The sequence below is a fragment of the Rhipicephalus sanguineus genome, chromosome 3 (genome assembly GCF_013339695.2).
Source record: "Rhipicephalus sanguineus isolate Rsan-2018 chromosome 3, BIME_Rsan_1.4, whole genome shotgun sequence".
NCBI lineage: Eukaryota > Metazoa > Arthropoda > Arachnida > Ixodida > Ixodidae > Rhipicephalus > Rhipicephalus sanguineus.
Window position 1 is genome coordinate 80,464,345 of NC_051178.1, and position 13,283 is coordinate 80,477,627.

Consider the following 13,283-nt stretch of genomic DNA (forward strand, 5'->3'; position numbering starts at 1 on the left):
ACAACAGGCGAGGTGGTAAGAGGTAAAAAATGGCAGCACGTTTTCCAGAACGTTCATACCTTGTATTCTAGCTGAGCTTACGTGAAAAAAGCAGAGCTGGACATATCTTGTATTCCACAGACCAAAGTAAATCAAGTAGAAAGGCAGCACGACAAATAAAACTGCAGTTGAAGATAAAGGTCGTGAGGGTGCTGGCGGCCGGCAACATTATTAGGTGGTGACAAAAAAATGAGAAAAGTTGTAGGCACACAATGAAATCAGCTGACACAGACAGGGGCATTTGGAGATAGCTGGGAGAGACTTTAGACCTAGTGGATAGGAAATATGCTGGGAATGGTGATGAATACGTTATAAAACAAATACATGCAAAAAGTGGCAGTTGAAGGTTTCACGTTCATGTTGCACCAGTTTCTAAGCCGACATTAAGGCAGCAAAAAAAAAAAAAAAAAAAAAAAAAAAAAAAAGAAAAAAGAAAAAGAAAATATATATACATATATCGCCACACACTCAGGGATTCAGTATAATGGAAACTAGTCAATTGACAAGAACAGATGGTACACCTCAACAAGATTTTCGCAATAAATTTGTCCTGCCACTGTCAGCCCTGTTGCGAGTTGACTGGTTTCCTAGATGCGAAGGAGAGACGTCTGTTTATTGTCGATACCAGAGGCGAACTGCCGCACCGGCCACGTCCCCCCGTGCCCTCGATGTCGCCTCACTATTGTTTTCCTCAATAATGTCTGGCACGCTCCAGGTTGCTCCATTCCGCACTATTTTTCTACATCAACCCAATGCGGGCCAACGCGAATCGCACGCTTCGAGGGCGCAGCTTGAGCGGTGATAAAGTGACCGCGACAGTGATGGGCTTGCCTGCGCCTCCTCCGCAGTTCAGTTGCTAGGTGCTTGCAATGATGAGCCTTGCATTGCAATACAAGTGCACTTGGGAACCCCGAGGCGGAAGCATGTTGGGGCAGCGAGATGTTGCAACTTGCCAGTAGGAAATGGACCGGGATCAAAATGCTGGAGCTCATCGGGCTTGCCCTTGATATGTCTTGGTGGTCTAATGCTTTCCCAACTGACGCCCGACGACAAAGAACACAAACACAACCGAGTCTGAAGTATACACACTGTTTGTTCGCCAGTATTCGCATGAGTTCCAACTCGGTCCTGGTGGTGTCATCCGGGTCTCCCCCTGCACCCGATCTTCCAGCGATGCTTCTGACGCTTGTTCCACACTCGTGCTTTTTAACGCGTTGTCCTTGATGAACTTATGCTGCCAATGAACGGTTTTCGCTGGCAAGAGAATTCACAATGAAGATTCTTCCACAAGGATCTCGTGTTGCTATTTCTGAGGAATTTTTTTCCTCGGCTTTCTCATCCATCCTGGCTGCGTTCACCTTGGAAGCATCAGCCTTTGCCTTGGCCTGGGCTGCTTCGTACACCATTGTGACACTGTCTCAGCATTTTGCACCAGCAGCGAAGTAGCTTTTATGGTCCACATTTTCCTCCTCCGTGACGTCTGCAGCTCACTCGAAGAGCTACATCTATGAGCAATAGAGATGGCAGGCTTCTATGTATTTATGGTATCACCCTTGATGTATCACCCTTGATGAATTGGCTGCGATTTCCTTCAACCGAGCACACGTATTCACAGAATTTAGGACTGCACAACCCCTCAATCTGCTGTCTTCATCGTGCACTCATCCTCAAGATTTGGTGAATCACCTTTTGGATTTCCAAAGGCTTCCCGCTTTTTTTTATCGCAGAAATCCCTTCTACCAGGTACACCCGAAATATTGCAGCTGTCTTGTTATTCGCTTCTCGTGTACAGCACGGTGACGAGAATTCTGAAGTCGCTGAGGATGTTTTTAGATTTTGAGGTTGTTCTTACGTGCTGATCTGCAGGATTGTATTTTCTGTAGTGGAAATGCTGGTTTGTCTGCTTCCAGTACGTTCAACTATTTGTCGTGACGTCGACTCGTCTAGCTTCTGCACGACAAGATCGCTATTGAAGAAGCACTGGCTAGGTGGTGATGCCATAGACGAAGAGAGTATTTTCGCTTGTACTTCTGTTTTGACAGACTGTCTTATCGAGTTCAAGTGAGCCTGCCAAGTGATTAAAGTGTCTGCGATCTTATATTCTGCACTGACCCTTGCTAGAATTATCTGTTGCATATAAACGTCTGCTTCCTCCATCTCAGCTTCAAAATTATCGAGGTCAACTGTGTCTTTCTTCTACCTTCGTATCGGTTCTTCCGAGAAGCTCCTACTGGTCAGTACAGATTTGGTGAATATTCTGCAACTCACTTATTCATGGGTGACCCAAATGCAAAAGACTTTTGATGATTGCAGTGGTTTGCATGACAGCCTTGTGTATTTGACTCCACCTTTCAAATAGGGCCTCCGTGATCCAGTCCAGTATTGGCAATGTAAGAAATCACTGGTTGACAGTGTCGCGAGGCGAAGTCGGCGTCATCGTGCTATCCGTCACAAAATTTTTGCACGACAAAGTTACAGGTGTTGTCGAGATGCCATGCTTCACATTCTGGGTCACGGTTAGGCCTCACACATCACCTTCACCAACTTGCGGTGTTACGAAAGTCCTCCAGGCTACAGATGCGGCCGAGAATTTGTGAAGGCCACTCGGTCTCACCTCTGAAGGTCCTTTCTCCCGGGTTTCAGGGCACCAAAATGTAGAGAAAGGGATAGGCTGCCCTCCCCCTGGTGAACCCTCCCTGTCGACCTCTTCTTGATTCGAACACACTCCATCGATCCTAGTGACGACTGTGCCACTACTTGTCTTCCACACAGTTTTCAACAAGCCCAACCAAAGCAGTGCAGAAAGGCAGTACAGTGTCCCTACTGAACACAGCAACTAAACCTGTAGATGCCACAAAGCTTTTGCACAGTACTAATAGGACGTGCCCTTCGAAGAGTTGTTGATGATGGAGAAGTATGCACGCTAGTAAGTACAGCTACCCCTCTGGCCACGAAAATTGGAGACTAAGCCAAAGGAAGGCCTATGTGAAGGTGTCAGTTGAGGATAGGGTGTACCAGAGCCGTATATTCCTTCGGAGAGTTCGGCGGAGGGGTGGAGCCAACAACCATCCAAATTTAGCGGCGGCGCTGTCCGCCATTTTGTGCCGCGGCACTGCAAGCTCGCGTTGGCGTGCGCCCGCAACGCTCCGTCTCTGGCGAACCCTTTCTTCAGCGAGTTAAGGGGCTGATATACTCCAGCGTAACGTCGACGCGCGCGCACTCTCGGGACAGTGACACTACGCTAACAAACGTGCAGCACTCTATAGGCCAACGCGCGATGCGAGTGACGCGCCCAGCGTCCGTCAACGCGCCCCGGCTGCAGCCGGTGCAAGATGCGACATGTTGCATTCCACGCCGGCGACGTTATCCAGACTGAACTGCGTCTGTGTCTCTACGTGAAGAAGGGACACCGAGTGCGCTCAATTGCGCATGCGTCAAGGCGACGTAGTGCGTCGCGCAAGTGGGAGTATAGAGTGCTCTGTTTTCGCGTCAACGTAACGTGACGAACCTAGCGTCGCCAACTCCCGCCGCCGCGGGCTGACGCGAACGCACCTCGGAGTATAACAGAGCCTTTAGAGCAGCCTACTGCGCTGCAAGCCCCCACTGCGACAACCGTGCAGGTCCACGATGTTCCACGCAGCCGACACGTGCACGAACAGCAGCAGAGACACACCAGGTCGGTCACAGAGGAAGCATAAATGCCGACAGCGACGTCATGGGTACAGCATCACGAGAAACCTCGGCACAAAATGGCGTCGGCGGCGCGGAAGCGCGCTGTTGCCAGACTGTAGTGCAGCAGTTGCCAGACTGGCGGCGAGATCAAAAGAGCGCCGAACTCTCCCTAAGGGAATATACGGCTCTGGGGTGTACAACTGGGGTGCTTCCCCCCCCCCCCCCCCCACCATTTGTTGAAAACCTGATTGTCTCTGATTACCAGTTGAACTTATTCTAGCACATTGTTGGAATAAACCTTGCATCAAATTTAGATCATAACAGTGACATATTTTCTGTGCTTCCCTCAATACAAAGCTGCATTAGCTTTCACTGACAACCCCACCCCCAAGCCTGGCATCAGAATTTCGAACACCCCCACCCCCACCCATAAAAAAAGCAAAAAAGCAAAAAAAAAACTATGCCTCTAGGCCTATATATTCCCTGCCATGAGAAAATTTTGGCAGTGTTCATTGTTTCATTGCAAAATATTACAAAGCACAGAACTGTCACATTGTAGGGCCACTGAAGGTAGCTATACTCATTATACGCATGCTGGGCTGTGTTACATGAACTACTCGACAAGACATGGCCAGAAAAGTCTGTCACGGTTCACAGAGAAAGATTTGCTTAAAAAAAAAGAGGGAGAAATAGAGGAACCCGTACTTTGTACACGTAAGACTTGGGCAGTTCAAGCTCCTCCATATGGCTCCAAGATGTCAAGCTACCCCTCAGTGTCTTAAGACACCGTGGCCCATCACACGGTCGAGGCGTCATTTCCAGAGTAGCCACATTTGCTCTTTTGTATCGGCACCCCGAGCGGTATTTTCACGTACCAGCCTTGGAAAGCAAACAAGAAGCCTTTATGCCTAAACAGGAACACAGAGCAGGAACATTCTTACTCCACAGTCAGGGCAACACACTACTGAAGAAGAAAACACAGCAATCAAAAGTTCACAAAGAGAGCAGCTAACTCATGCACTATTGCAGAGTTAGCGTCAAACACAAACACGTCAAACACAAACAAGTTAGGGCTGACCAGAACATTTTCTTTTGCTCGCATATAATACTTTGGAACACTTACACAAACATTTTTCATGAAGACTGCAACTGAGAAAAAAAAAATGTTGCTTCATGCACTGACTAGCCACAAAGTTCTGCTCATTTTCACGAAACTTTATATCTGTGTCATTCAGAGCTCTCCCGGGGAGGCAGGTTTAAAATCTGTGAAATTCGTAAAACACACTCTTGCAGGCTCAAGGTTGAGGCCTCGGCGCCAGTAGTCAGATGGAGCCTGATCGTGAGTGTGCCCCAGGCCACTTGTCCTCTTTTATACCAAACCTGGCCGCCGCAAGGTTTGGCACGGGGTCGTGGTTTTTCCGTGTCAAAGTCGAGGACTCTCTGACTGGTGGTAGTATGAGGTTGAATTGCCTCCTCGTGGAGCACCTGTGGGCAAAGCAAGCGCAGCAAGGCAACAGTGACCTCAATAGTGCCCAAGGAAGATCCTACCAACCGGTCTGGTCGACTGCAGCAGCAGCGAGGTGAACGCAGTGGAGTGCGTTCATGCAGCTCAGGGACTCCACAAAGGGTGCACAGAATCCATGCCCGCCTCCTCCGATGTGTGGCTCAGGCGTGTGCTTCAGTAATGAGGTGATGTTGGAATGGCTTCGGAACAGCGTTTGGCGGCCCTGTTGATTGGACAGTTCCCAAGGTAGGCAGGAGGCACAGCCGACAGGGGAACCAACCGAGTCCAGAATGGTCCACGTTGCCACAGTGCAGTGGTCGCTCCGGTGACAGTGAAAGCAGCCATCGCAGGAATGACCCCAGGTGGCCAGTTGGAATTGGAATTGAGATCAGTATGGGGGCGCTGGCTGCGGCCAGGTTTGGAATAAAAGTGGAGGGCAAGTGATATGGGGCACACTCACGATCGGGCTTCTTCCGGCCACTGACTCCGAGGCCAAAGCCCTATAGAGGGTTTCACTGTTTACTAACACAGGCCCTGGACCGCTTCCGGTTTCCTGCGCTGGCATAGGCTAGCAGGATTGGCGGGGAACAAAAGCCTTGCCGAGTAGCCCATAGAGTTTCCACACTTTTCTCCCTGTGTTGTCTAGCAAAATATTTGAATTAAATATTCTTCTACGCTACACACAACACTGAAAGAGTTAGTCTTTAAGGGGAGACACTGATCTTAAAATTTTTTCTTTATTTCGTGATTGATTTTGATGAAACTTGGTGATGTTATGTATATTTGTGTGCTAATTTCAAATATACAATTACTCTCACAGTATATTGTGTAGTTTTTAAAATGCAAAATATTTCATGTGCCTTTTGGGGAGCAAAATTATTTCTAAACTGACTGTGTTACAAAGTGAATCAGCATATCACAATAATCTGCAGTCGGAACTGTGTGCAGTGCAACAAAAATGGATGTTCTAAACCCATTTGAACAAAAGTTATGGTATGTTGAACATTCACGAGTGAGTCATTTTCAAGCTAGAATTTCACTCGTGAAAGTTCAACATACTATAACTTTTGCTCTAATGAGTTTAGAACATCCATTTTTGTTGCACTGCACACAGTTCCAATTGCAGATTATTGTGATATGCTGATTTACTTTGTAACTAACTCAGTTTAGAAAAAATCTTGCTCCCTAAGAGGCACATGAAATATTTTGTATTTTAAAAATTACACGTCATACTAGAAAAATAATTGCATATTTTAAATTAGCACACAAATATACATAAACTCAGGAAGTTTCACCAAAATCGATAAAGAAATAAAAAAACTTTTTTTTCAAGTGCCATGTCCCCCCTTAACTATAAGCGCCTTTCTTTTATGTGAAACTGGAAAAAGAGTATTCCCTTACTCTGACAAATCTTAAAAAAACGCTTTACGCTTCGGTGTTGCAGAATAATAAATGAGGTGACCAGAAGTTTCCTGGGGTACACCACGTGCTCCTGCTATCGCAACCTTGAAACCGTCTATATAATTATATCAACCAGCTGATTTACTACAAATGTGGTAACTCATCCACAAACTTCAAAGTTTGCCTAGATATCACGTCTCTCATTCCGACAAAATGTAAACAGTACACTTTGGTTAACGAACGATGCTAGAAGAACAATGTAAACATTATAAATGCAATAATGAAAGCAAAGAGCAAGGTCTAATTAGGCAAGTTTCCTAATTAGGCTAAAACATGTCTTCCTCATCAGTGGTCAGTGTGATCAGTGGCCGCGCGATGCGGTACACCGAGTGTCCACCCCATATCCACCAGCTACGAATACAATGAGACATAGATTTCTCTCTGTCCTTAGCGATAACATGCTTCCTACTTCACTGGTATACTATATAAACAAGGTGTGCCACACAGTTAACCAGGAAAACCAAAAGATTAACCCACACAACTCATACAATGCTCGAGAAATGGCGAGACAATTACTAATTATTTTCCAGGCACATGACTAAATTACACACTTCAAGCTTTTGGAATGTACCACACTTACCCTGGCCCCCGCATTCTATAAAATGTGAACTCATTATGTCTTTGGCCTTCTCAAAATAACGGGAAAGCTTTTTAAGCATTTCATATAACCACTCTAAACTGGCCAAGAACACTGATGCAGCAATTTTTATTCAGTTCTGAATTAACTCACGGGCTCAAAAACCTACCTGCATTCCCCAAATTTATTCAGTATATAAACTTTGCAAAATGATCTAGCTTTTTAAAGGAAACTGTGAAAACAAAAATAAATGCTGAGGTTTTATGTGCCAGAACCATGATAAGATCATGAGGCCCACAGTGGTAGGGGACTCCGGATTAATTTTGACCGTCTGGGTCTCTTTAACATGCACCTAAATTTAAGTACTAGGGTGTTCTTGTATTTCCCCTCAATCGAAATGCAGCTGCAGTAGCCGGGAATCGAACCCATATCCTTGAGCTCAGCAACACAACACCCTACATGTTAACTTTACCGTACATGCACCCAACAACTTCACTCTAAAATGCCTCCTCACCTACAAACATGACTTTGTCTGCACCGCTTGGCTCACCTGCACTCTGGTCAGAAAGGGCACCTGGCTGCTGCAGCATCTGAAACAAGTTAATTAAAACAAGTTGCTGAATACAATGCAAGGGGGGGGGGGGGAATGCCAGCACACCAACCTCTGAAGCCCTTGGCGAATTTAAAGGAGTCCTGCTTACCCCTTTTTTTCGTCTTTTATTTTCCCCCCTCTACCTGTTCCCTGAGTAGTGAAGTCAACCTGACGCTTTCCTGGGTAACATGTCCGCCTTCAATGTTTCACTGTAAAGATGGCGCGAGGCTCATGAACATTAAAGTTTTAGCCATATCTAAATTGCGTATGCAGACTAAGAAAGCTTTTAGATAATTTTTGAAACATAATTACTAATTTAGCATATCATTACCAAACAGACATCTAGCTGTCACACACACACACACACACACACACACACACACACACACACACACACACACACACACACACGCACACACACACACACGGTGTTCCAATATGACACAAACCACCTGCACAAAGTGCATTTGTACGGTAAGTGCCAAACTTCTACTGAAATTACCGACACTATGAAGGCACTGTATACTCCTTGTTTTCATGGGTACACGAAAACTGCCCTTAATCACTTGAGGATTTTTGTTATTCTGGAAGGTTTGTTTCATGCTCTAGGCCCTGTATTACGCGATTCCAAGGCTTCATCAAACTGACCCACAACCACGAGCTCCGTTTCTTTATCAGGGTAGTGAGCATGCATGTTAATCTACTGCTCTGTGCATGCTAACTTGTAAGCTTACCCACAAATACGTACTTTCCTGGCTCACATCCCTAATCATTTATTTCATGGCATCTTGGGTATTGCTGAATGGGACATTGTTATCTGCAAACAAACAAAGCATTGATCACATGATCATTACCGAGACATTCGTGCTGCCCGTCATTGCAGCCTTGTTGCCGCTCACACGCAAAGGCGGTTTTAATCATCTTCACGTTACACACTTCTACTTTTGTTCTTCGGGTCTTTCATAAAGAAATGACAGTGTCTGGAAGTTTTCTGTAGATATTTTCCAAGATATTCATGTAATACGCTTCATTTGCCATTTAACCACATAATGCTTTGATGATTCTTGCTGTGTCCACTGGAGTAAGTGCCTATTAAGGCCATAATGCAGAGGTTAGCTATACTTCGCACAGACTTCTGACTTTGCAGGTTGATGGCATGTCACTTGCCTGACTCATGACAAATGTTAGTCACCGTGCAACGTGCCTGCTGTTCAGGCTGACTTAAGTGCTCCAGATATCACACTCAAAGTTACCTTAGTAGGATGTTACTTGGTGTACTACTACTAGATGAAGGTAATAGGTACAGAATGACGGTAAAAACAGCGCGAACATAATAGCATGGGACGAGGAAGGAACAGACACCGCTTCCTCGTACCGTGCTATGATGTCCTTGCTGTTTTTAGTCACAAATCACCAACTTACACAGCAAGCTTCACTAGAGATACACAGTGCTTGTATTCTTTGATGCTGCCTTGAAGCAAGTTACCGCACTGGCATTCTTCCCGCGTCTATGGTGCACATGAAGTGACAAGGTAGAGTGTACAAGGGTAGCAAGCTTTTCAAGTACAGCCTTCCTCTCTATTTTATTAGATTGTTATTCCATCTTTTTTGGCTCCTTTTTCCATGGACATGCCTCGTTAAGATAAATTCACTCCATCCCTATAGCTGCATGAGAGACTTATTCTCTGAAACGATCTCTAATCATGGCTGTGTGGTTGCTCTGGGCACTGGCGAGTTCAACGTGGAATTTTTCAGCGGCCTTTATTGTAACCTCAAAGCAGCTGATGAAATTACCGTGTTTATGGTTAATAATAATTGTCGGGCTTTACGCCCCAACACCACAATACGATTATACGAGACTCTGTAATGGAGGGCTCCTGAAATTTTGACCATGTGGTGTTGCTTAACATGCACCTAAATCAAAGTACACGGGCTTCTAGCGTTTTGCCTCTATTGAAATGCGGCCGTGGCGGTTGAGATTCGATCCCGTCACTTCAGTGTCAGCAGTCGAGCGCCATAGCCACTCGAACACAGTGGCGGGTTGTGTTTATGGTTGACTGCCTACAAAATGTATCAGCGAATGCTCAGTTTTTTTTGTAGATATTATCTCTCTTTCATTAATTTCTGCATTGTCAATCTTTCGAGTAGGACAATTTCAAATATTAATTATTTTGTAATTGTAGATCACTTTAGACAGCTCAGTCAACAGAACATATGTCATGTACTTTATGACTTACATTTATTTATATTTTATTCACCTACTGGTTAATTTGTTACGCAAAGGACCCTTCCAGTTCTTGTGTATTTGTAGAGAAGCTTTCCGTCAAGTATGTCCTATTCACTGCATCTATGATGAGCACACTCTATGTATAAAACACCACTTTAAAGCTTAGAATAACAGAGAGCTGAGCTAGTTGGTAAGTATTCATTCTAAAAAGACAGGGCATGAGTGAGAGTGGCAGCTGCATGCTTTATTTGTCCCTCTAAACGTACTCTGTTAATGAACGTACTCTGTTAACGTGTATACACGAGTAGCATGTGGCGTTGCCGCTAGTTGTATTCTCTGGGATGCACCATGTACTGTGCAAAATCTTCCACAGCCTTCTACGGCTTCTACAATCTTCTACAGCTGTCTAGAAAGCTTACAACACACAGCAAGCCTGTGACATTTATCAAGCTTATGGAAAGTGCCATCTCGGTCAATGGCACCTCGTGTAGATTTAGAGAGCTGGTAATGCGGCACTACTGCTCCTGAATGTGCAGTGCCACCTGTGTCACCAGCAGAGCACTTATACGTTCATTGTTTACATGTGTGTCTTCGGCCTGTTTGACATGCAAATGACTGCACTGCGACTGAGAGGCACCGTGACAATGAGAAAAGGGACATTAGCAGGACGAAAATATATGGGTCCACACCATATAGTTACACGAAAGCATGCATTCTTCCGTACAAGGAGTCATACCCGAGGAACACGCAACTGTGCTTCTCAGGACCGCTTGCTGCACAGTTCATTGCACACTTTTGTCAATGGCGCTGACGTGTGATACTTGCGTTGAGGCAGAAGACTGGGTGATGGTAGAAAGAAACAGATGGCATGGTCCCGTGCACGAGTCATTCTCTGTCTGGGTTGGCTATGGAAACAAATTAGGAAATGACACATTGAAGAGAGGCAGATGTACACAAATACATGCAAGCACAGATGTGTACGCATGCACAGAGAAGTGTAGCCAGACAAGTCAAACACTCGGAGCCTTCTATGAAAACCAGTACAGTACAGCAGAGGCACACTGAATCAGTTAAGTAAGATACAGCAGCACTACTGATAGGTGGTGCACTATTTAGCGCTGGGCCAAGTCGCCAAACATTTAAATATCGTTAGCACAGTAATGTAAATATGAAAGCAGCTTACCGCAGAAACATATCTGATCTCAAAGTCTGGATATTCAAGTGGAGTGGGTGACGGCGATGGTTTAGCAACTAGCAGAGATGAGCTGTGCTGCTGAAGCCTTCAACAAGAAATGAACCATGTTACTGTCACGAAACTGTCTCACCCCTGTGTAACATCTGCGCTTCATACATGCATAACTTCTTCTTCCTCTTTTTAACCACGTAATTTTTGACTTCGAAGAATTAAAAAATAAATAGTTTGATCCAAGCAGCGCTCGCACTCACCTTTGCTGCCCTCTATTCTTCGCCCGGGGCAACACACCATCATGTTTATTGTAGCACGGCAGAAACAATGTCGGTACGTACGCCGGGTGCTCAGCAATCGAACTCTTTTCGTTCCCAGCGAAGTGGACGCTGCAAATGCGCGTCTCATTCCGCTTAGGATGCCACTGCTCGCCGTTCGGTCTGGCATAGGAGAAATGAATTGTTCACGTGAGTGCGAAATGAACCGCATCGTAGTTGGGTCACTTCTTACGAAGTCCTAGCCGTTTTGTTCACCTTGTGCGCCGCACAGCCGCGATCCAACGTTGCCTCCTTTCAGCTTCGTACGACTTCCATGGGAACCGGTAGAACTTGACGGGCGGCTGTCTTCCAGCGGTGTTTCTGTAACTGTTGTGGCAGCCATGCACGCAGCAGTACGGAGAAGTGCCCGACCAACGCTGGCCGGGCTTTCGCGACTTTTCCACGCCCTTTTGACGAGATGCCATGTTGCGCACCAGCGAGCATCCTACCGATCATTCCAACCACCAACCAAACTTTTCCGCTGTCTACGACAGATGACGCTAGCGGCGGAGCTCGAAACAGTACTTCTAACAGCACGGCTCTACCGTCGCTACCGTCTCCGCCGTCTCTACTCTGTGAATCAAATGGCAGGGAGAGATACAGTGACTGTTGCAGAGGAAGTCTTATTAGGGTGCAAAGTTAGTTCCGCGGCTCATATCGCCGATGAATCCAGGAAGAGAACGGCACACGCGTGCTGTGCTAGAGGTGCTAGAGGTGTGAGCTGTGCAGTTGAGACGTAGTACGGTAGTACCCACAACGAATATGGCTCAGGATCGCAGTAGCCTTCCGGGAGGAAATGGGCAGAGCACGCTACAAATTATTTCAGCTCTCTTCCTTCCTCCTGTCGCATTATTTTGAGCGCCGAAGCGTGGTCGAAGCTCATCACACGGCATCCCATGCCAGCTGGTAACCTGGTGCACGGAGTGACCTGGTGTCAGCAGATAACATGCTGAGACCTCCACATAACAAAGCTGTGTTCTTTCATGGGCATTTTTGTATTCTTTTCCTGCTGCGTGCGTTGTTCGCATGCTCTCAAAATGCTCAAAATAAATCACGTTATTGACCACATAGCCAAGTAAACTAACTAAACAAATAGGTACGAGCGTGGACGTATGTCAGGGAAGACGACTTTTGTGGCTGTTGCACCGGTTGCACAACCCTCGGGTCCATGTAAACAGGCAAATAAATTTAAGAAAGGAAGAAAGATGGGGTGGAGGCATGGTGGAGGAATGGATCCATAGCCAAACAAAATCCTAGTTTCAGTTTCGTTATTACCATCAAAAAGAAATAGGCTGGATTTTTCTTTTAAGGAAACAGTTTTCTAAGTAAGTGGCATAAACGTTCGCCAATACACCTTCTAGTAAATCTATAAGCAATGAAACTAATAACTAAAGAGATAGAAGCTTTCGTTCTACGTGACGAATGTTTGGTGCACGTGTGCTCTCTGAAGTAGTACTGCTGTTCTTCATATCCGTTATCGCGCTGCTGGATAAATTTACGCTCCTGATGGAAGGGAAGAAACAACGTGCTCAATCTTGGCGCACGTCGTTTATTTCTGGAGCTGCGGTATGAAGCACTGAAAGGCGAAATATGATGGACATGTCCCTGGTGTTGACAGAACGTTTATTGAAATTAAGCAAACGTGGACGGATAGCGTTGATCTGTATGAATGAATACATTCGAAACTAAAAATGAACCAATGAAGAAA

General features: G+C 45.7%; 1 protein-coding gene across 3 annotated transcripts in view; it reads right to left on the minus strand.

Annotated features, from left to right (window-relative positions):
• LOC119386790 (uncharacterized) overlaps positions 1-12,047 on the minus strand; it is a 28,528-nt gene extending 16,481 nt beyond the window's left edge. Inside the window, exons 1-7 of one of the 3 annotated variants that reach the window (XR_007415356.1) lie at positions 11,792-12,047; positions 11,519-11,698; positions 11,256-11,352; positions 10,773-10,977; positions 8,580-8,662; positions 7,768-7,843; positions 4,424-4,619 (exon numbers count right to left, since the gene is read on the minus strand). Coding sequence is in view for 1 of the 3 variants with exons in the window: in XM_049413242.1 (XP_049269199.1) it covers positions 10,855-10,977; positions 11,256-11,352; positions 11,519-11,698; positions 11,792-12,000 (609 nt within the window). In the remaining 2 variants the exon portion in view is untranslated. Of the gene's footprint in view, positions 1-4,423; positions 4,620-5,213; positions 5,622-7,767; positions 7,844-7,940; positions 8,663-10,772; positions 10,978-11,255; positions 11,353-11,518; positions 11,699-11,791 lie in introns of those variants that run through there. The other 2 variants (XR_005182380.2, XM_049413242.1) reach the window with 2 other exon arrangements.
• Positions 12,048-13,283: the final 1,236 nt, after the last annotated feature.